This window comes from Salarias fasciatus, chromosome 22 (assembly GCF_902148845.1).
Source record: "Salarias fasciatus chromosome 22, fSalaFa1.1, whole genome shotgun sequence".
Taxonomy (NCBI): Eukaryota; Metazoa; Chordata; class Actinopteri; order Blenniiformes; family Blenniidae; genus Salarias; species Salarias fasciatus.
In genome coordinates this window covers 536,252-557,298 of record NC_043765.1, presented here as the reverse complement: position 1 = coordinate 557,298, position 21,047 = coordinate 536,252, and the positions used below count along the sequence as shown (strand labels likewise).

Sequence of the window (21,047 nt, the reverse complement as noted above, 5' to 3'; positions counted from 1 at the left end):
CCACCTCACTCCGCTCACCTCACTCCACCCACCTCACTCCGCCCACCTCACTCCGCCCACCTCACTCCACCCACCTCACTCCGCCCACCTCACTCCGCCCACCTCACTCTGCCCACCTCACTCCACCCACCTCACTCCGTTCACCTCGCCTTTGAAGTTTGACTGTCTCTCAGGTACTACAGTTAGCCAGCTGTAAAGTCAGTACGTACCGATACTACACTGATACTACACTGATACTACACTGATACTACACTGATACTACACTGATACTACACTGATACTACACTGATACTACACCGATACAGAGCTGTTTGTAAAAAACTGTAGGGATGAGCAATATCTTCCTCTGATTCTCAAGAACGGGGGGGGGGGGGGGGGGGGGGGCTGTGTGTGTGTGTGTTAGTGTGTGTTGGGGGGGGGGGGGGCTGTGTGTGTGTGTGTGTGTTGGGGGGGGCTGTGTGTGTGTGTGTTAGTGTGTGTTGGGGGGGGGGCTGTGTGTGTGTGTGTGTGTTGGTGTGTGTTGGGGGGGGAGCTCAGAGTCCAGAAGAACAAACTTCTTCTTCTCCTCCTCTAATTAGCATAATTCCTCCTTCTGTGCCTCAGAATCTATTTTTAACTCGGAGTGAAGGAATCAGATCAAAGAGAGAAAGAAGGATCAGGACGTGTGTGTGTGTGTGTGTGTGTGTGTGTGTGTGTGTGTGTGTGTGTGTGTGTGTGTGTCTGTGTGTGTGTGTATGTGTGTGTCAGAGGAGCTCCACTCCATCAGATCTGATTGTTCTTTTTTCACAGACTTTCTGTGACAGTTGTGACTTTAGCTGTGAACCGTGAGGGCGGGGTCCAGGGTGGGGTCCAGGGTGGGGTCCAGGTTGGGGTCCAGGTTGGGGTCCAGGAAGGGGTCCAGGTTAGGGTCCAGGAAGGGGTCCAGGAAGGGGTCCAGGAAGGGGTCCAGGAAGGGGTCCAGGTTAGGGTCCAGGGCGGGTTCCAGGAAGGGGTCCAGGAAGGGGTCCAGGGCGGGGTCCAGGTTGGGGTCCAGGAAGGGGTCCAGGAAGGGGTCCAGGTTGGGGTCCAGGGTCCAGGGTGGGGTCCAGGAAGGGGTCCAGGAAGGGGTCCAGGGCGGGGTCCAGGGTGGGGTCCAGGTTGGGGTCCAGGGTGGGGTCCAGGAAGGGGTCCAGGAAGGGGTCCAGGTTAGGGTCCAGGGTGGGGTCCAGGAAGGGGTCCAGGACGGGGTCCAGGGTGGGGTCCAGGTTGGGGTCCAGGGTGAGGTCCAGGGCGGGGTCCAGGGTGGGGTCCTGGTTGGGGTCCAGGGTGGGGTCCAGGAAGGGGTCCAGGGCGGGGTCCAGGTTAGGGTCCAGGCAGGGGTCCAGGTTAGGGTCCAGGCAGGGGTCCAGGGTGGGGTCCAGGTTAGGGTCCAGGAAGGGGTCCAGGAAGGGGTCCAGGCAGGGGTCCAGGTTAGGGTCCAGGCAGGGGTCCAGGTTAGGGTCCAGGAAGGGGTCCAGGGTGAGGTCCAGGAAGGGGTCCAGGAAGGGGTCCAGGAAGGGGTCCAGGCAGGGGTCCAGGTTAGGGTCCAGGAAGGGGTCCAGGCAGGGGTCCAGGGTGAGGTCCAGGAAGGGGTCCAGGAAGGGGTCCAGGAAGGGGTCCAGGCAGGGGTCCAGGTTAGGGTCCAGGAAGGGGTCCAGGCAGGGGTCCAGGGTGAGGTCCAGGAAGGGGTCCAGGTTGGGGTCCAGGAAGGGGTCCAGGCAGGGGTCCAGGGTGGGGTCCAGGGCGGGGTCCAGGGTGGGGTCCAGGAAGGGGTCCAGGGTGGGGTCCAGGGCGGGGTCCAGGAAGGGGTCCAGGCAGGGGTCCAGGAAGGGGTCCAGGAAGGGGTCCAGGGCGGGGTCCAGGTTGGGGTCCAGGAAGGGGTCCAGGGTGGGGTCCAGGGTGGGGTCCAGGGTGGGGTCCAGGAAGGGGTCCAGGGCGGGGTCCAGGTTAGGGTCCAGGCAGGGGTCCAGGTTAGGGTCCAGGAAGGGGTCCAGGGTGAGGTCCAGGAAGGGGTCCAGGAAGGGGTCCAGGAAGGGGTCCAGGCAGGGGTCCAGGTTAGGGTCCAGGAAGGGGTCCAGGCAGGGGTCCAGGGTGAGGTCCAGGAAGGGGTCCAGGAAGGGGTCCAGGAAGGGGTCCAGGCAGGGGTCCAGGTTAGGGTCCAGGAAGGGGTCCAGGCAGGGGTCCAGGGTGAGGTCCAGGAAGGGGTCCAGGAAGGGGTCCAGGAAGGGGTCCAGGAAGGGGTCCAGGTTAGGGTCCAGGGTGGGGTCCAGGAAGGGGTCCAGGTTGGGGTCCAGGGTGGGGTCCAGGCAGGGGTCCAGGAAGGGGTCCAGGTTGGGGTCCAGGAAGGGGTCCAGGCAGGGGTCCAGGGTGGGGTCCAGGGCGGGGTCCAGGGTGGGGTCCAGGAAGGGGTCCAGGAAGGGGTCCAGGAAGGGGTCCAGGGCGGGTTCCAGGAAGGGGTCCAGGGTGGGGTCCAGGAAGGGGTCCAGGAAGGGGTCCAGGAAGGGGTCCAGGGCGGGTTCCAGGAAGGGGTCCAGGGTGGGGTCCAGGGCGGGGTCCAGGAAGGGGTCCAGGGCGGGGTCCAGGTTGGGGTCCAGGAAGGGGTCCAGGGTGAGGTCCAGGGCGGGGTCCAGGGTGGGGTCCAGGTTGGGGTCCAGGGTGGGGTCCAGGAAGGGGTCCAGGGCGGGGTCCAGGGTGGGGTCCAGGAAGGGGTCCAGGTTAGTGTCCAGGGTGGGGTCCAGGAAGGGGTCCAGGGCGGGGTCCAGGGTGGGGTCCAGGTTGGGGTCCAGGAAGGGGTCCAGGTTAGTGTCCAGGGTGGGGTCCAGGAAGGGGTCCAGGGCGGGGTCCAGGGTGGGGTCCAGGTTGGGGTCCAGGGCGGGGTCCAGGAAGGGGTCCAGGTTGGGGTCCAGGGTGGGGTCCAGGAAGGGGTCCAGGGCGGGGTCCAGGTTGGGGTCCAGGGTGAGGTCCAGGAAGGGGTCCAGGAAGGGGTCCAGGGTGAGGTCCAGGAAGGGGTCCAGGAAGGGGTCCAGGGTGAGGTCCAGGGTGAGGTCCAGGAAGGGGTCCAGGAAGGGGTCCAGGGTGAGGTCCAGGAAGGGGTCCAGGAAGGGGTCCAGGGTGAGGTCCAGGAAGGGGTCCAGGAAGGGGTCCAGGAAGGGGTCCAGGGTGGGGTCCAGGTTGGGGTCCAGGGTGGGGTCCAGGGTGGGGTCCAGGCAGGGGTCCAGGGCGGTGGTCCAGGGTGGGGTCCAGGGTGGGGTCCAGGTTGAGGTCCAGGAAGGGGTCCAGGTTGGGGTCCAGGCAGGGGTCCAGGTTGGGGTCCAGGGTGAGGTCCAGGAAGGGGTCCAGGTTGGGGTCCAGGCAGGGGTCCAGGTTGGGGTCCAGGGTGAGGTCCAGGAAGTGGTCCAGGAAGGGGTCCAGGAAGGGGTCCAGGAAGGGGTCCAGGCAGGGGTCCAGGGTGGGGTCCAGGGTGGGGTCCAGGTTCTGCCTCCACCTCTTTAAACAGTCCGCCTGGGTTCTGCGCCCGGGTTCTGCTGTCTGAGGCGTCAGCAGGTCTCATAGAGGTCAGAGGTTCCTGCAGGGTTCCTCCACTCTGAGCCAGGACTCTCTGTGGACCAGGGAGCTTCAGGTTCTCTCAGTTCTCTGGAGGAACAGACGCTTTCTGTTCATGAAACTTGTCTGGATTGTTTCTTCATGGCTCTCATACTGTGGTCTGGTTCTAATGTGGAACCAGTGGTTCTGGTCCTGGACCGTCATGTTCAGATCTTTGAAAATGAGAACTTTGATGTGAAGTTCCGTCATCTGCGGCGTTAAACGGGTCGTATTTCCTCGCTGTGGTCACTACCAGGGCGTTAAACTGTTCAGAAACTGTTCTGGAACGTTCTACTGAGACGCTGAAACTGTCCTTCAGTCCAACGCCGAGGCAGGCACACGGCGGCCATCTTGGATTTTTAGAAGAACAGTTGAGCAGATCTGATCAGGAAGGAGAACCACCAGGAACCGTTCTGCCGTGTGTGTGTGTGTGTGTGTGTGTGTGTGTGTGTGTGTGTGTGTGTGTGTGTGTGTGTGTGTGTGTGAGGCTCTTTGATGTCTATCTGGACCTGATGAGCTGAATGTGGCCGAACAATAAACTCTTTCATGTCAGTGTCATCACTCTCTCCTCCTCTTCTCATCCCTCCATCCTGGTCCCCTCCTCTTCCTCCTCCTCCTCTTCCTCTTCTCATCCCTCCATCCTGGTCCCCTCCTCTTCCTCCTCCTCCTCTTCCTCTTCTCATCCCTCCATCCTGGTCTCCTCCTCTTCCTCCTCCTCCTCTTCCTCTTCTCATCCCTCCATCCTGGTCCCCTCCTCTTCCTCGATGACGCCATGACTGCATTTGCCCTTCCTGCCACTAGGGGTGCTGTTTGCATGTTCAACCTTATTTTACCCATACACCACAGAGGAAGAAGGGCTCTGAGGCCAGGCTCTCTCTGCGTGCTGTCAGCGGCGAGACGTGGAAACATGTTCACGACGCGACGCAACGTTTTCCAGTAAATCAGAAGAACTGAACCATCGTCAGTTAGACTGGATCCCCAGTAGATCCTGGACTCAGAAGACCAGGTTCCCTGCAGACAGAACCTGGCAGAACAGGATTTAATGTCCGTTTCTGCCGGAATGTTCCTATGAGTGTTTATTTGAGCAGGGTTAGAAAAGGAGGAACTCGGTAATATTCAGGTTTTTAAAAAGCGGACTATGAGCTGACTGGGGTTTTCATGGCTGAGAGCAGCCGGGTCCTGAGAATGTTCCGGTTTAGAAAGACTTACTGCCTGCATGGAAACATAGCCTCTGTTCTCCAGTCTTCAGCCAGTCGTCTCACGTCTTCTGTCTCCAGTCTCCAGTCTTTAGTGTGAAGCCAGGATGTCATGGGCCTGCCGCCCTGGCTGTGTACCCCACCCTCACCCATAGACACACTTCACTTGTGGGGTAGCTGGGAGGATGTTTGCTTTGTTTTGTTGTGAAGAATTAGGTTTGTTTATAGGTTAGCATAGCTTATTATATTTGGGATTGGCCAATCAATTTAATCATCATCTTCACTCTTATTCCGTATGAACGTTTTCCCATCATTGCATCTTTTTCCGTAGTCATTAAGTTATGGTGCGCTAAAAGGGGAGCGGTTTCTTAGTTTCCTTTCTGTGAGTGTGGGGGTTAATTGGAGCACCTGTGGGGAACCAGTAAAGAGGCAGGTGTGGCTGCAGGTGAGGAGTCCTCTCCAGAGCTGGAGCTGGAGAGGCAGGTGAGGGACCCCCGATGCAGTCCGGCTCCAGTCCGGCTCCGGTCCGGCTCCGGCCCGGCTGCGGCCCGGCTCCGGCCCGGCTGCGGTCCGGACACCGCAGCTAATCCGTAGTCATTAAAATCAATGCTGTGATGTACACCGGCTCCGGCCCGGCTCCGGTCCGGCTCCGGCCCGGCTCCGGCCCGGCCGCGGTCCGGCTCCGGCCCGGCTCCGGTCCGGCTCCGGCCCGGCTCCGGTCCGGCTCCGGCCCGGCCGCGGTCCGGCTCCGGCCCGGCTCCGGTCCGGCTCCGGCCCGGCTCCGGTCCGGCTCCGGCCCGGCTCCGGAGCCTCTGCGGAGCTCCGTCTCTTTCCGCAAAGATCCTGTTGTTCCGGACCCGCAGCCCGACCACGTCAATCCAGACAGAAGCAAGTCGGCGCCGGAAGGAAACGTGATACGTGTTCCAAAATAAGTGACTTCAAAATAAAATCTGTGTCGTGTTTTTGCCTTAATATTCTATTTTTTTACTTCTTCTGGTAGAAAACAGAACGAACAGTGAAGTAGTCATTACAGCTTTAGAAGAATGAACAGTTTTGTTCTTCGTCACTGCTATAAAGTCATAACCCGACACGCCAGAGGGACAGTTTCATGTCCACCACGGAAATATTTCACAAGTCCGTCTGGGTAGCCGCTCTTCCGATTTGATTTCAGAGGCGGGACCTTCAAAACAATCCGTAGTTGACGACTGGACGACCGTTCTGATTGACACACGACACACTCACCACAGACCAATCCGCATCCAGCCGCGGTGTGACGGCGCTCTGCGCTGCTGAGAAGCAGCAGACGTCGTTTCCTGACAAAAAGACTTGAAGTGATGTTCTGTGCTCCTCTGTCAAAGAAGAAACTGAGTCTCTTTCTTATAAAGCTGCAGATGTTGCCGTGTCCACAGAGATCGTTTCGTATGCTGCCATTGTTTTCAAACTTTTGGGCGCTTCCCGCTGTCGTCGCGTCTTCTCGTCACGTCTTCTCATCACGTCCGCTCCTCCCGCAGCTCCGCCTCTTTCCCCTGATTGGGCAGGCGAAATTTTAACAGAGTGAAATCATTGGTCTCTCGAGCGCTACAAGATGGGATCTGCAGGATTTAGGACCTGAATCAGGCCCGTCTGCTATGCAAGGTTAATAAAGTCACATGACTCCAAAATGCCACAAAACAGCTCTGTGACCGGAGCAGCTCCGTGTTGCCAGATTGGGCGGGTTTCTACCAAATCAAGCGTCTTTTCTGAACACGTCGGACGGGTTGATGAAATGATGATGTGTTTATGACGTGTTTTTTAATTATACAAATACAGTTTTAACGTGCATTGTCATCCGAGATGCTGGTTTGGCTGCTTTCTATTGAGTATTACGGGTTTCAAATTGTCTACGGGGGATGAGGACAGATCTGGCAACCTTCTCCAGCAGACTGTGGAGACACCGCAGGCGCTATGAATCACAGTGCTGTGGTGTACCGGACCGGAGCCGGACCGGAGCCGGACCGCAGCCGGACCGCAGCCGGACCGCAGCCGGACCGGAGCCGGACCGCAGCCGGACCGCAGCCGGACCGGAGCCGGACCGCAGCCGGACCGGAGCCGGACCGCAGCCGGACCGGAGCCGGACCGGAGCCGGACCGCAGCCGGACCGGAGCCGGACCGGAGCCGGACCGGAGCCGGACCGCAGCCGGACCGGAGCCGGACCGGAGCCGGACCGGAGCCGGACCGCAGCCGGACCGCATCCAGTGTGCATGAGGGGTCAGAGATCTCCGTGAGGAGCTCTTCCTGTGTGCCTGCTTGTTTGCTTGACCTGTGAATGGCTGATTTCAAAATAAAGATCTGCATCCAGACGCACCTGGGATTCTCGCGCCTGTCTTTTAGAGTCGGGGCGTGACATTAGTCTCTAATCTCCAATCTCTAGTCTTCAGTCTCCAGTCTCTAGTCTGTTGTCTCAAGTCTCTAGTCTTCAGGTTACAGTCTCTAATTTCCAGTCTGTAGTGTTCAGTCTTTTGTCTCCAGTCTCTCACAATCTCTCTTAAGTCTCCAGTCTCCTCAGTCTCCAGTCTCCAGTCTTCAGTCTCCGGTCTCTTCAGTCTCCAGTCTCCAGTCTTTAGTCTCTGATCTCCAGTCTTTAGTCTCTGATCTCCAGTCTAGTGACCCGGTCCTCTGTCCTCTGTCCTGCAGGTGTCCGCCGTCTCCCGGACGTGGACCAGCGCTCGGCGGCGACCGTCCACTACACGCTGCTGATCGCCTGCGTGCTGGTGGCGTTCTTCCTGGGCGCCGTGCTGTCGGCCTTCACGGTGTCGTGTTACTGCGGCCGAGGCTCCGCCCACCGCGCCGGCCGACTGGCCAAGGACCCGGAGGCGTCGCTGTCGCACGCCCTGTCGCTGCGCTCGCTCGCCAGGCTCAACGGGCTCAACGGGCTGCTGGACGGGCCCGCCAAGGTGGGCGGAGCCACAGGGGTAAGCCGAAGGTCGGAGGCCGGATCCCTCTCACGCTCCGTCTCCATCTGTCCTTCTGTCCTCCGCCCGCAGGAGGACAAACTGGACGTCTCCACGCCCAAGATGTACAGCTCCTTCATCCCCAACGGCTGCCCCTCCCCCCACCTCCTCCCACCGGGACTCCAGCTGGAAGACCCCGAGCTCAGCCTGTCCCAGGTACCGTCCAGACCTAACAGACCAACGGGGGGGGGGGGGGGGGGGGGGTTTCCTCTTTATTTCCCGTCCTTATCCTCTCAGTTCCCTGTCCATTACCCATTTCCTGCCAACTTTCTCTCTAATTCCTCTCTACTTCCTGTCTACTTCCTCTCTACTTCCTGCCTACTTCCTCAGTTCCTGTCGATTTCCCATTTTCTGTCTACTTCCTGTCTACTTCCTCTCTACTTCCTCTCTACTTCCTGTCAGTTCCTTGTCCATTTCCCATTTTCTACCTACTTCCTCTCTACTTCCTGTCTAATTCATGTTTACTTTCTCTCTACTTGCTGTCTACTTCCTGTTGACTTCCTCTCTACTTTCTGTGTTCTTCCTGTCTCGTTTCTGTATGCTTCCTGCCTACTTCCTCAGTTCCCTGTCGATTTCCCATTTTCTGTGTACTTCCTCTCTACTTCTTGTCTACTTCCTGTGTACGTCCTGCCTACCTTCTCAGTTCCCTGTCCATTTTCCATTTCCTGGATATTTCCTCCTTACTTCTGGTTTACTTCTTGTCTACTTTCTCTAATTTCCCTGTCAATTTCCCATTTTCTGGCTACTTCCTGTCTACTTCCTCCCTACTTCCTCAGTTCCCTGTCAATTTCTCATTTCCTGTCTACTTCCTGTCAGTTCCCTGTCCATTTCCCATTTTCTACCAACCTCCTCTCTACTTCCTGTATAATTCCTGTTTACTTTCTCTGTACTTGCTCTCTACTTCTTGTTTACTTAATCTCTTCTTCCTGTATGGTTTCTGTATACTTGCTGCCTACTTCCTCAGTTCCCTGTCCATTTCCTATTTCCTGTCTACTTCCTATCTACTTCCTGTCAGTTCCCTGTCCATGTCCTTTTTCCTGCCTACTTCCTCTCTAATTCCTGTTTACTTTCTCTCTACTTCCTGTCTTCTTCCTGTCTATTTCCTCCCTACTTCCTCAGTTCCCTGTCAATTTTTCTTTTCCTGTCTACTTCCTGTCAGTTCCCTGTCCATTTCCCATTTTCTACCTACATCCTGTCTAATTTCTGTTTACTTCCTCTCTACTTCCTGTCTGCTTTCTGTATACTTCCTGCCTACTTCTTCATTTCCCTGTCCATTTTCCATTTCCTGGATGTTTCCTCCCTACTTCTGGTCTACTTCATGTCTACTTCCTGTCAGTTCCTTGTCCATTTCCCGTTTTCTACCTACTTCCTCTCTACTTCCTTTCTAATTCATGTTTACTTTCTCTCTACTTGCTGTCTACTTCTTGTTTACTTTGTCTCTACTTCCTGTCTGGTTTCTGTATCCTTCCTGCCTTCTTCCTCAGTTCCCTCTCCATTTCCTATTTCCTGTCTACTTGCTATCTAGTTCCTGTCTGCTTCCTGCCTACTTCCTCAGTTCCCTGTCCATTTCCTATTTCCTGTCTACTTCCTGTCAGTTCCCTGTCCATGTCCCCTGTTTCCTGCCTGCTTCCTCCTCTTTGTGGTCTAACCTCCACCCAGTCTCTCTCTCAGGGTGACGGAGAACTCTCCGGCCTGCCTACGCCCGACTCCACCCCTGAGCTTCCCATCAAGAGCCTGAAGGCTCTGAGGCAACATCAGCTGGAGAAGAACCAGAACCAGAACCAGAACCGGAACCGGGACCAGCCGGGTCCCAGCTGCTCCTCCTCCAGTCTGGGCTTCATGGCCGTTGTGGGGAACTTCCCCTTCTCCACCCGCGGGGCGGGTGCCTCCTCCCTGTCACTGCAGCTCGCCGAGGAGAGGAGGGAGGGGGGCGGGGCTGGAGGCGGAGCGGCGGCCCCGCCCCCCCAGCAGCCTCCGCCCCCCCAGCGGCCTCCGCCCCAGGCGCTGGTGGACGTGTCGGCGCTGGACGAGCTGCTGCAGCACATCCAGGAGGTCAGCGCGTCGGGGACCGGCGGCATCAAGGTTCTCACCTCCACCTCCTCGTCCTCGCTGTTCCCCGGAGCCTCCTCCACCCCCGCCTCCACCGGGCTCCACCCCCACCACCGCCAGCCCCGCCCCCACGGACAGACACGCCCCCACGGACAGACACGCCCCCAGCTCCACAACAGCAGCAGTGCTCAGCACCAGCAGCAGCAGCAGCAGATCCCAGAGACCCAGACGTTCTTCAGCTCCTCCCACCACCTGGACCCGCCCCCAGGAAGCTCCGCCTCCTCCTCCTCCTCCTCCTCCTCTTCCTCCAACAACCCCACCTCCTCCACCTCCATCCCGTCCTCCTCCTCGTCCTGCGCCTCCACCCCGCTGCAGCAGCAGGTCATCCCAGAGCGGCCCGGAGGGGGCGGGGCCAACGCCGCGGCGCGCCACGGCCTCATCAGGATGGGCGGCGGGGGCGGAGCCTTGCCGCGCCACCACAGCTTCTCGCAGCGCGGGGCGTCGCACCCGCAGCACTTCCTGGCCAGGATGAACACCAACAACAGCAACGCCCGGCCGGCCGCCGGCGGGGGCGTGGCCGGCGGGGGCGCCGCGCCAGAGGACCGGCGGCCGGCCGTCTGCCTGACGCGGCAGCACAGCTACAACGGCGGTCCGCTCGGCGGCCGGCCGGCGGCGGTCCGCAGGACGGCGTCGCTCAAACCGCAGGTTCCGCCCAAACCGCTCTTCCTGCCCAGCGCCGCGCCGGCGCCGCTGGCCGACGCCCAAACCCACCGGTACTGAGGTGGAACCGGGGAAACCGCCACGGGTTCCGTCACGGCGGCGGACGCTCGGGCGAGGAACGCCGACGGTTCCAGACCGCCTCCAGGAGGAACGCGGCGCTCGGCCCGGAGAACCTGCTGGATGTACCACATTGGTACCGGAGACACAAACAGAACCGCTCCAGAGGTCCTGGCCTGGAGCCGCCGCTCTGGTCTCTGATTGGACAAAACGCTCCAGTGAAGGCACCCTGCTGGCCACGCCCACTCAGCCTTCAAAATAAAAGCTCAGCTCACTCTGGTTTCGGTCACCTCAGCTGCGTTCAGACTGGAACCCGGCGTTCCACCAGGAACCGACAGAGAACCACAGCAAGACGTTCTTCAGCCCCGAGACGCTGCTGGAGGCTTTTATTTTGAAGGGTGCTGAGCGCGGAACTGTCCACATCGTGTTCTGGTGAAGCTTTGACTGATCCGATACAAAATCACTCAGCGGTTCCCAACTTGTGGTTCTCAAGCTGTGGTTCCCATCCTGTGGGCCCTGTGGTTCCCAAGCTGTGGTGTCGAACCTCCCTGGAGGACTCTCCGGTGCTCTGAGTGGACGTGTCCTCCACCGTTTGTCTTCACTGAGTTTTTTTAATTTAAGAAGCAATAAGGGGGTCTGAGGTTCCCCTGACCCGGATCCACATCCGGTCCTGGTCCACCTCAGAGCCAGACCAGCTTCGCAGATACCTCACCTTTGACCTCATGGGCCTTTAGAACCGGCTAAGAGACAGAACGGCCTCAAATGATGAAAGAACCGGAGTTCTGCTCCCTCAGAGGTTCAGAACCGGGTCCAATCATCGGAACGTTCTAGAACGTTCTGAAAATGTGACTTTTAATGGCACCGGACATGTTTCCGTTTCCTGGAGTTTTGAATGTGTAGAGGTCAAAGGTCGCCCCAGTGGACACATCAGGAGCATTGAAATATCATCCTGATGTCTTGTGGTTCTTCACTGCGGCGGGCCGGGTTCCGGCCGGTTCTGGACGGTTCCGGACGGTTCTGGCCCGTTCCGTCCGGTTCTGGCCGGTTCCGGACGGTTCTGGACAGTTCCGGCTGGTTATGGACGGTTCTGGCCGGTTCCGGACGGTTCTGGCCGGTTCCGGACGGTTCTGGACGGTTCCAGCCTCGCTGAGTTCTCACGTTCTTTGTTTTTCAAGATTCACTCAAAATGTTTTCAGACTTTAATTTTGCCGAAAACTGAGAAATTCCAAAGATTCACACTGAACCGCTCAAACAGCTAGCATGCTAGCATGCCAGCGTGTACGTCATTCTAGCATGCTAGCATGCCAGCGTGTACGTCATTCTAGCATGCTAGCACGCACATCATACTAGCGTGTACGTCATGCTAGCATGTTAGTGTGTGCGTCATGCTAGCATGGGTCAACAGGATTCTGCTTCCTGTCCCGGAGTCTGCAGGAAGTTTCCACTGAAGCCGACCGATCAGGAGGAAGAACCCCTCACGTCACTTGATTTTCAAAGTAAAGCTGAAAATGAGAAACTGTTTCAGATTTCTACTCATAACTGACTCGGTTCTCCGGCCGGGACGTTCTTCCTGTTTCTCCACTCATCAGCAGAATAGTTTCCGGTTCCACTTCCTGTTCCGTTCATCACGGCGGCGACATGGATCCACATCGACAGCAGAACGCCGTCACCGTGGAACAGGAAGTCCAGGAAGCTGTACCGGCTCAGAACCCAGTGTCTGGTTCTGTGGAGTTCTGTTGTCTTCCTCTTCACGTGGTTTCGCGGTCGGCGCTCCCTCTGCTCCAGAGGACACGGCGGCTGCAGGAACCAGAGGAACCGGGACGGGTTCTCAGGACCGCAGCAGACCAGCTGGTATCTGGAACGTCTGATGGAGGCGGGGCTTCGGCTGCAGCGCCGGACCCTGACCCGGTCCGGGGTCTGGGAGCGACGGACGACGTGATGAACGGAACAGGAAGTGGAAACAGGAACATGACGAACGTCCCGGCCGGAGAACAACCGACTTGTTCCTCAGAGGGTTTCATTTGAGACGTTCTCGTCTTTCTGCTGCAAAACTCCAGAAACCCTCGTTTGGTTCTGCTGGAAAACAGTTTGTTCCGTTTTTATTTGTGTGAAATCAGGACGCCGACATCAGAACATCAGAACAACAGAACATCAGAACATCAGAACAACAGAACATCAGAACATCAGAACAACAGAACAATAAAACAACATAGAACCATCTGGAACCAAAAGGTTGAAAAAGTCACAAACCGAATGAAGGAACCTGCAGATTTCTCCTCTGGACCGGACCTGGGTCCAGATCCCCTCAGAGCCGGACCCGGGTCCAGATCAGTTCTGGACTGGTTCAAGATCCCAACCAGAACCTGGCCCAGATCCCCCTTTGGCGGACCCGGGTCAGACCCCAGACCAGCTCTCCTCTCATGAAATCTGCTGCAATAAGAGTGAGCGACGGTTGTGACTGACAGGAAGTGGCTAGACAGACAGGAAGTGACAGACAGGAAGTGGCTGGACGCTGGACGGATGCAGGAAGACGGACGAAAGACTCCTGTCAGTAAAAGAATCAAATCTCTCTTTTGTAACAAACTCTTTTGTATGAGGAAACTCTCCACGCCTGAAAATATGTTTGATTTGTTGGGGGGGACAGTGGAGGGTGGCGCCCCCTGTGGGTGGGGGTGGGGGTGGCTGACGGTGCAGGGTGGCGCCCCCTGTGGGGGGGCACAGGAACCACAGGGTAATATGTGAATGTCGGGTTTCTGGTTTCTTGTGACGAAGCTGTAAATAAAGAGAACTGTGGAACATCAGCGGACTCCACTTATTGTGTTTTATTCTACTGACAGCTAGCGGCTAATGGCTAGCAGTTGACAGCTAACAGCTCACTGGTAATGGCTAGCAGCTGCCCTGTAATAGCTAACAACTGACCGGTAATGGCTAACGGCTAACAGCTGCCATCTAATGGCGAACAGCTGATTGTTTATGGCGAACAGCAAATGGCTAACATCTGACTGACAGCTTTTTTTTTTTTTCCAGCTGACAGGTAACGACTGGTAATGGCTAACGGCTAACAGCTAGCAGCTCCCTAACAACCCATGAACAAAATGAACTCAGCTCCTCACAAACGACTCAACATCCCGAGTTCAGCTCAGCATCATGTGTTAGCATTAGCATCAGTTAGCATCAAGAGAATGGAAACCAGGATAGATGGAACAGGCCGAGGTGTTCAGCCAGGAGGTTGTAGTTTTCTTTATTCTCCCAGAATCCACCTGAGGCTCACTGACCTGAACAAAGAGACGGGCTGTGTTCGAAACCGCATCCTGCCTACTACGTACTGCCATACCCATACTGTCCATACTGCATACTGCACACCCAGTCCATCAGACAGTATGCAAAGCGTTTACACTACAGCATACTACATAATAACCCACAATGCATTGCACTCCTCCCCTCCCTAACAAGAAAACGCTGAGCTCAACATGAGGAGAACGTTCAGTTCAACGTTCTCATTGCATTCTCACTGCACTCTGCATGCTGGGAACTGCTGATGCTAATGATCATCCAGCGAACAGGACCGATCGGCACACTGAGCGACAAAGAGCCAACGCTGGAAATGCTAATGCTAATGCTAACGCTAGTGCTAACACTGGATTCAGTTCATCAACCTTTGACCAAACAAGGAACGTCTCCCATGATGTCTCAGGCTGTGTTGGAAACCGCATACTGCCTACTGCATACTTCCATACCCATATCGTCCATGCTGCATACTCAGTCCATCAGACAGTATGCAAAGCGTTCACACTACAGCATACTACATAATAACCCACAATGCATTGCACTCCTCCCCGAGCCGAAATCGACCTGCTGAAGCTGATTTCACTTCAGCTCTAAACTCTTCAGATGTAGAACTTCATCCAGATGTTTTTAATCAGGCGACAGGTGGTGGTTCAGAGCCGAGTGTGTCGTTTGTTTGTCCGAATATCAGCCGTTTAGGATTTTGTTCGGACGAATTCGGCGAAGTTTAAGCCAGCCGCAGTGAGCAACGCACTTCCGGTTATTTTCACCAAAATAAACCCCCCCTCCCCCTTTCTCATGCAAAAACACCTGAGTGATAAATCTGTGCTTTTACTTTGAAAACAAGAAGCCAACCTTTCAGCAATATAGTTAGTTTAACATCGCCGTTCAGACCGGTGTCTCGTTAACGGAACTGGACCAGTTACGACGCCTTACCCACGGAGAGTTTTTTTCAGCTTCTCATCATGGTCGCTTTCAGCAGGGACTTAGTGTCAGATGTAAGAGTGTTTTTTTTTTTTTTTTTAACTATTTTTAATGAATGTAAATCCAATCAGAAATCTCTAACATAACATACTTACCGGCTCAAAAATTAGAGAGAAATTTATATCTATAACCATACTCAGCCTGGTAAATGTACATCATTAAAGGTATAGTGGACGATTTTCTCGAAAAGGTCAAAGCCAAACGTCTGTTACTCGCTTTTTGAAAACGCTCAACGCTTTTCAAAGTTTCTGAAGCAAAGTTATGAGGCCTGTTGATGGAAAGGCCATCTTCACATTTAGAGAGAATGATAAAGGAGTCATCCCTCGAGGTGATGTGCTTAAAAGATTTCCCACACCATAAAAGCGTGTTGATAGAGCCAGAAGGGAGCGCAGGTTCATGTTCCACTGCAGCAGCGACCAGTGGAACGTCCGGTAGGTCGAATCTGTGAAGATATTCAGACGCAGTCAGGTGCTCATTTTTGATTTTTGATTTTGTTCTTAGCCTGGGTTCATGTGGCGCTGGGCTTTGTTGAAGCAAACTGGCCTTTGATGATGTTAAAACTTTAAATAAGCGTTAAACAAGTACTTTTGTATTGAATTTGTCTTGTTTTTATCTAGCATTATCATTTTTGATATTAAAATGATCTTTTTTACTTCAGTTATCAGCGGCACAATTTACCCCAGTGTATTCTGACGAATGGCACAACTTACCCCGCACTCGGGGTAAGTTGTGCCACAAAACCACTTTTTTTTTCCAAAGCTATATTTCTCATCCAGTTTATTTAGGATCCAAAGTGACTGCTCCCAGGGATGCACAACATCCTGAACTATATGAACATATTTTAGTTGCAGGCATTCCTGTAATCCCCTTGTGTAAAAGGCACTTTAAGTAAAAACTGGCACTACTTACCCCACTATGCAGTTTGGAACACAGCCTCAGTCTCTGCTGCCTCCACACTTTCTCTGAAGGTGGAGCTCTGCTGCCTCCTGCTGGTGGTTGGAACACCAGCCATCCTTCACTGCTGCTGATTGAAGACTTGCCTACACGGCAGCCATCTTGGTGAGGTGTCCCTCACTCCCACAATTCATCATGACAAGTTTTTCCAATAAAAGTATCAAAAATTGACCAATTTTCACCATTTAATCAAGCAAATAGTTGTTGTTTTCCTCTCTTATCCTGTTTCCTACATGCTGCCTTTTTCATGCCAGCCTCAGCAGAATCCTCCAGAACTCCCATCATCCCTCTGTGTTCCATTGAATGGATCCCTCCAGACTGACCTGGAGAACATTTTATCAATAGAACGACTCTTCACCGTTAAAATCTTCAGGTTTTCTTGATGTATAAAAAATATCAGAGTGAAGAGTGAAGCTGCAGCCATTTTTATTTCCCCAGATCTGAAAGGCAGCATCCACTTTTTAAAGCTTTGTCACACATGTTGGGACCCACTTCCTGTTTACCTGCCGGCATCCTGTCAGGACCCACTTCCTGTTTACCTGCCGGCATCCTGTCAGGACCCACTTCCTGTTTACCTGCCGGCATCCTGTCAGGACCCACTTCCTGTCTGTTTACCTGCTGGCATCCTGTCAGGACCCACTTCCTGTCTGTTTATCTGCTGGCATCCTGTCAGGACCCACTTCCTGTCTGTTTACCTGCTGGCATCCTGTCAGGACCCACTTCCTGTCTGTTTACCTGCTGGCATCCTGTCAGGACCCACTTCCTGTCTGTTTACCTGCCGGCATCCTGTCAGGACCCACTTCCTGTTTACCTGCTGGCATCCTGTCAGGACCCACTTCCTGTTTACCTGCTGGGATCCTGTCAGGACCCACTTCCTGTTTACCTGCTGGGATCCTGTCAGGACCCACTTCCTGTTTACCTGCTGGCATCCTGTCAGGACCCACTTCCTGTTTACCTGCTGGCATCCTGTCAGGACCCTCAGGAACCAAACTCACAGCCCCGCTGGGAGGGGGACTCTATTGACCTGCGCGCTCTGCTAAATGTCTGGCGGCCCTGCCGGTTCTCTCTGGTTCTCTGGTGAGGCAGGAGAGTTTATTTGTGAAGTTTTTCTCTCAGGTACAGAACCAAAGAGCTGTAGAGAACCAGATAACAGAAGAACAGATCCTGGAGTTCCAGCGGAACGCTTCCACAGGTACAGATCTCTTCAGTCCTTGTAGGAAAGGCTCCCTGGGTCTGTGGAACCGAAGGGTTCTCTGTGAGGAGTCTGGATGTACTGAGGGTTCTCACCACGTGACCTGTTCTCCACAGAACGGGTGTTGAGACTTTGGGTTGCTAAAAATCAATGGGTTTGGAAAATTTTATTGATATTAAAATTGTTTTGGATTAAAATAGATGTAAGTAATGGGAAATAAGAGATAAATAAGTCCTTTCAATGTTTATTTATTTTCTATTTAAAGCTGCATTAAGGAGTTTTTCAACTTTAAAAATACTTATTTTCCACCATAAATATGTTACAAATGTTCAATGAAGTGTACAATGTGCCCTCATATATTCATTGTAAGCACCACTAACAGCGTTAAATTGTCACTTGAAAGTCGCAGTGCCGGTCCGGCACCAGAGGTTTTTTTGCTGAGAGTTTGAGATGAGGTGACATAATGCGCCTCCCGCTGGCCTGATATCCTTAAGCTTCGTTTTGTCCGCCATTACTCCGCCAGACGCTGAACAAGCAACAACTGAGCAGGATTGAGGACGGAGCTTCCAGAAAGTAAGAAAGGACCGGCCTCTGGCACTGCAGCTCCACACAGACCACCAGGCCGGAGAAACGTACATTTCACTGGCGCGCTACTAAAAGAGCGAGGAAGGAGTTCCCCTCTTCCGTGGATGCAAGCCACAGACTCGAACGTTTCATTAAGCTGCAGTTACTAATGCGCAGCCTGAGCATCTGACGTCACTCCGGTGAGTGTTTTCCGTGTTGGTGAAGCTTGCTGAAGCTTGCGAGCGACTGAAGTTCTTGCTGTCTCTCTCTTGCTATTACTGTTAATTCACGAAGCAATCAAAATCGGGGTTATTTACGCCCCCGGGGTTACTTTTGCCCCCGATTGACCAAGCGATCTCTCGTGAATTACATTTCTTCTCCGCCGTTAGCGCCACCGGCGTGCTAACTAGCTTAGCGTGCTAACTAGCTTGGTCCGCCGGGACCGCTATGGCGTCCTCCCCTCTGTCTTCTTTTCTTTCCTGCTCAGTGTGCCGTATGTTGAGTCAGAACCCGACCTACCTTGACGATAGGGGTATTTGCGTAAAGTGCAGTGTATTGACAGCGCTGGAGGCCAGGGTAACCGAGTTAGAGGAGCGGCTGCGCAGACGTGAGGGGCAGGGCAGCGCTAGCTACAGCGAGGTAGCGGCAGGGCTCGCAGCTCGCTCCCGCAGTGAGAGGAGTGTTAGCAAGCCTAGCCCCGCAGCATGTCCCAAGCAGCCGGGACAAGACCAGGACCGGTCTAGTGCTAGTGCTAGTGCTAAGCACCGCCACGTAGCACTCCAAGAACCGCTTCACGTCTGCAATAGGTTCTCTCCCCTCAGCGACGACACGCCGGCTGAACTGGACACGCTGGTGATTGGCAGCTCTATAGTTAGAGACGTGAAGCTGCCAGCGGTGAAGGTTAGGTGTTACCCGGGGGCCAGAGTGGGGGACATCGAGGGGAACCTTAGGCTTTTAAAACAGGAAGGTAGGAGATTCCGTCGAGTCGTGATTCACGCAGGCGGTAATGATGCCCGGCGGAGACAATCAGAGGTGCTCAAATTACAAGTAGCCTCGGTGTGTGAACTGGCTAAGTCGATGTCTGATGCCGTAATATTCTCTGGTCCCCTGCCCAATTTGGTCAATGATGAAATGTATAGCCGACTTTCATCATTCAATCGCTGGTTGTCTAGATGGAGTGAGGAAAACGGAGTTATTTTTCTAAACAACTGGTGCACCTTCTGGGGAAAGCCTGGGCTCATCCGCAGGGACGGCATCCACCCAACTTTGGATGGTGCAGCCCTCTTAGCTCACAATATGGCTGATCGGCTTCGTACCCTAAATTGACAATCCAGCTATGAGCCCCGGGCGCAGAGCGGTCGTGTAGAACGCTCCTCTGTTGATCTTGTTGATCCCGTCACTAATCCTGCTCCCGGATTTTTACAAGTCAAGCATGGAGGTTTACCTAGGCTAACAGAGACTGAGTCTGTCCATAGTGCTCAAAGCATTAGAAAAAAGTCAATGGGTAAAAAGCTTAACACCTGTACAAGACAGAATAACTCTTCCAGTAGGAAATACATAAAATGTGGTCTACTAAACATTAGAGCAATCTCCACTAAATCTCTGTTAGTTAATGACCTTATCGGTGACAATAACATTGATCTCCTTGCTCTAACAGAAACTTGGCTTCAGCAAGATGATTATGTGAGGCTCAATGAATGTACCCCTCCAACCTATGTTAATTTCCAAACAGCTGGATCAACAGGTCGAGGTGGAGGTGTGGCAGTGATATCCCACTCCAGTCTTCTTCTTAAACCCAAAACTAATGTTAAATTCAAATCTTTTGAAAGCTTAATACTAACGCTTACTTGTCCAAATTGGAAGAATCAAAAAGCTGTGCTATTAATTATTGTGTATCGACCTCCTGGTCCTTACTCTGACTTTTTAACTGAGTTCTCAGAGTTTTTAAGCAATATAGTATTGACTCATAACAAGATCCTTATAATAGGTGACTTTAACATCCATGTGGATGATTCTGGTGACAGTTTGAGTAATGCGTTTATTGCAGTATTAGATAGTATCGGTTTCACTCAAAATGTTGATGAATCCACTCATAGTCACAAGCACACCCTGGATCTGGTCTTAACATATGGGATAGAGGTCAGTGACCTAAATGTTCTCCCTCAGAACCCCATACTCTCAGACCATTTTTTAATTACTTTTCAGGTTTTGATTGAAGACTACTCTGCTCAAAAAGATAAAATTCAGTTGATACGGACATTATCTGAAAAATCTGTGGCTCGGTACAAAGAATTGATCCAGCCTGCATTTGCTGCATTATCTTGTGAACTCACAGAAATGAGCTTATTGACCAGTGGTGATAATAGTGATCAGTTTGTTGACAGTGCTATGCACTCACTAAAATCTGCCCTTGACGTAGTGGCTCCGTTGCAGCTGAAAACCAATCGACCCAGGCGCGTTGCTCCATGGTTTAATTCTGAAACCCGTGTTCTCAAACAAAAAACTCGGCAATTAGAAAGACTGTGGCGTAAATCTAAATCAGAACAATCTCTGAAGGCCTGGAAATGTAGCTTGCTAAGCTATAAACAAATTCTTTTTAAAGCCAAGACATTATATTACTCTCGTTTAATAGAAATAAACAAAAATAACCCTCGGTTTCTATTCAACACTGTAGCCAGACTGACAAACAGTCATACTGTAGTGGAACCAGTAATCCCAGAATCTTTAAACTGCCATGACTTTCTTAAATTCTTTAATGATAAAATCATAACCATCAGAGGTAAAATCAGTGAAGCGCTTTCCTCAGATCAAGCTCAGGGAATCCAGCCACTGCCTCCACCTGAAATACCTGAAATACTAGATAGTTTCTCATTAGTAAATGGAGCTGAGATTACTTCAATTGTAATGTCTTCTAAAACTTCGACCTGTCTCCTAGATCCAATTCCAACTAAGCTTTTCAAAGATATTCTTCCAGTTATCTTAAATACGATCATAACTATAATAAATACCTCTCTAGAAAATGGCTATGTGCCACAGTCATTTAAATTCGCAGTAATCAAACCACTGCTGAAAAAACCTAATCTTGATCCTGATATTCTAGCTAACTACAGACCGATATCAAATCTGCCTTTTATTTCAAAAGTCCTGGAAAAAGTCGTGGTTAAACAGCTTTACCGCCACCTACAGGACAATAGTTTATTTGAGAAATTTCAGTCAGGATATAGAGCTTATCACAGCACTGAGACTGCGTTAGTTAAAGTCACTAATGACTTGCTATTGGCGGCTGACGCAGGTCTAGTCTCAGTCCTGGTTCTCTTAGACCTCAGTGCAGCTTTTGATACAATCGACCACAATATTCTCCTGCAGAGGTTAGAATGTGAGGTTGGCGTCAGAGGAAAAGCCCTCTGCTGGTTCAAATCCTATTTATCTAATAGGTACCAATTTGTTCACGTTAAC

General features: G+C 53.3%; 1 protein-coding gene across 1 annotated transcript in view; it reads left to right on the top strand.

Moving 5' to 3' along the window:
• Nucleotides 1-13,240, top strand: part of LOC115409711 (semaphorin-6C-like) — a 31,262-nt gene extending 18,022 nt beyond the window's left edge. Inside the window, exons 18-20 of the mRNA XM_030120987.1 lie at nt 7,470-7,729; nt 7,820-7,942; nt 9,446-13,240. Coding sequence (XP_029976847.1) covers nt 7,470-7,729; nt 7,820-7,942; nt 9,446-10,615 — 1,553 coding nt within the window. The 3' untranslated portion in view covers nt 10,616-13,240. The remainder of the gene's footprint in view (nt 1-7,469; nt 7,730-7,819; nt 7,943-9,445) is intronic.
• Nucleotides 13,241-21,047: the final 7,807 nt, after the last annotated feature.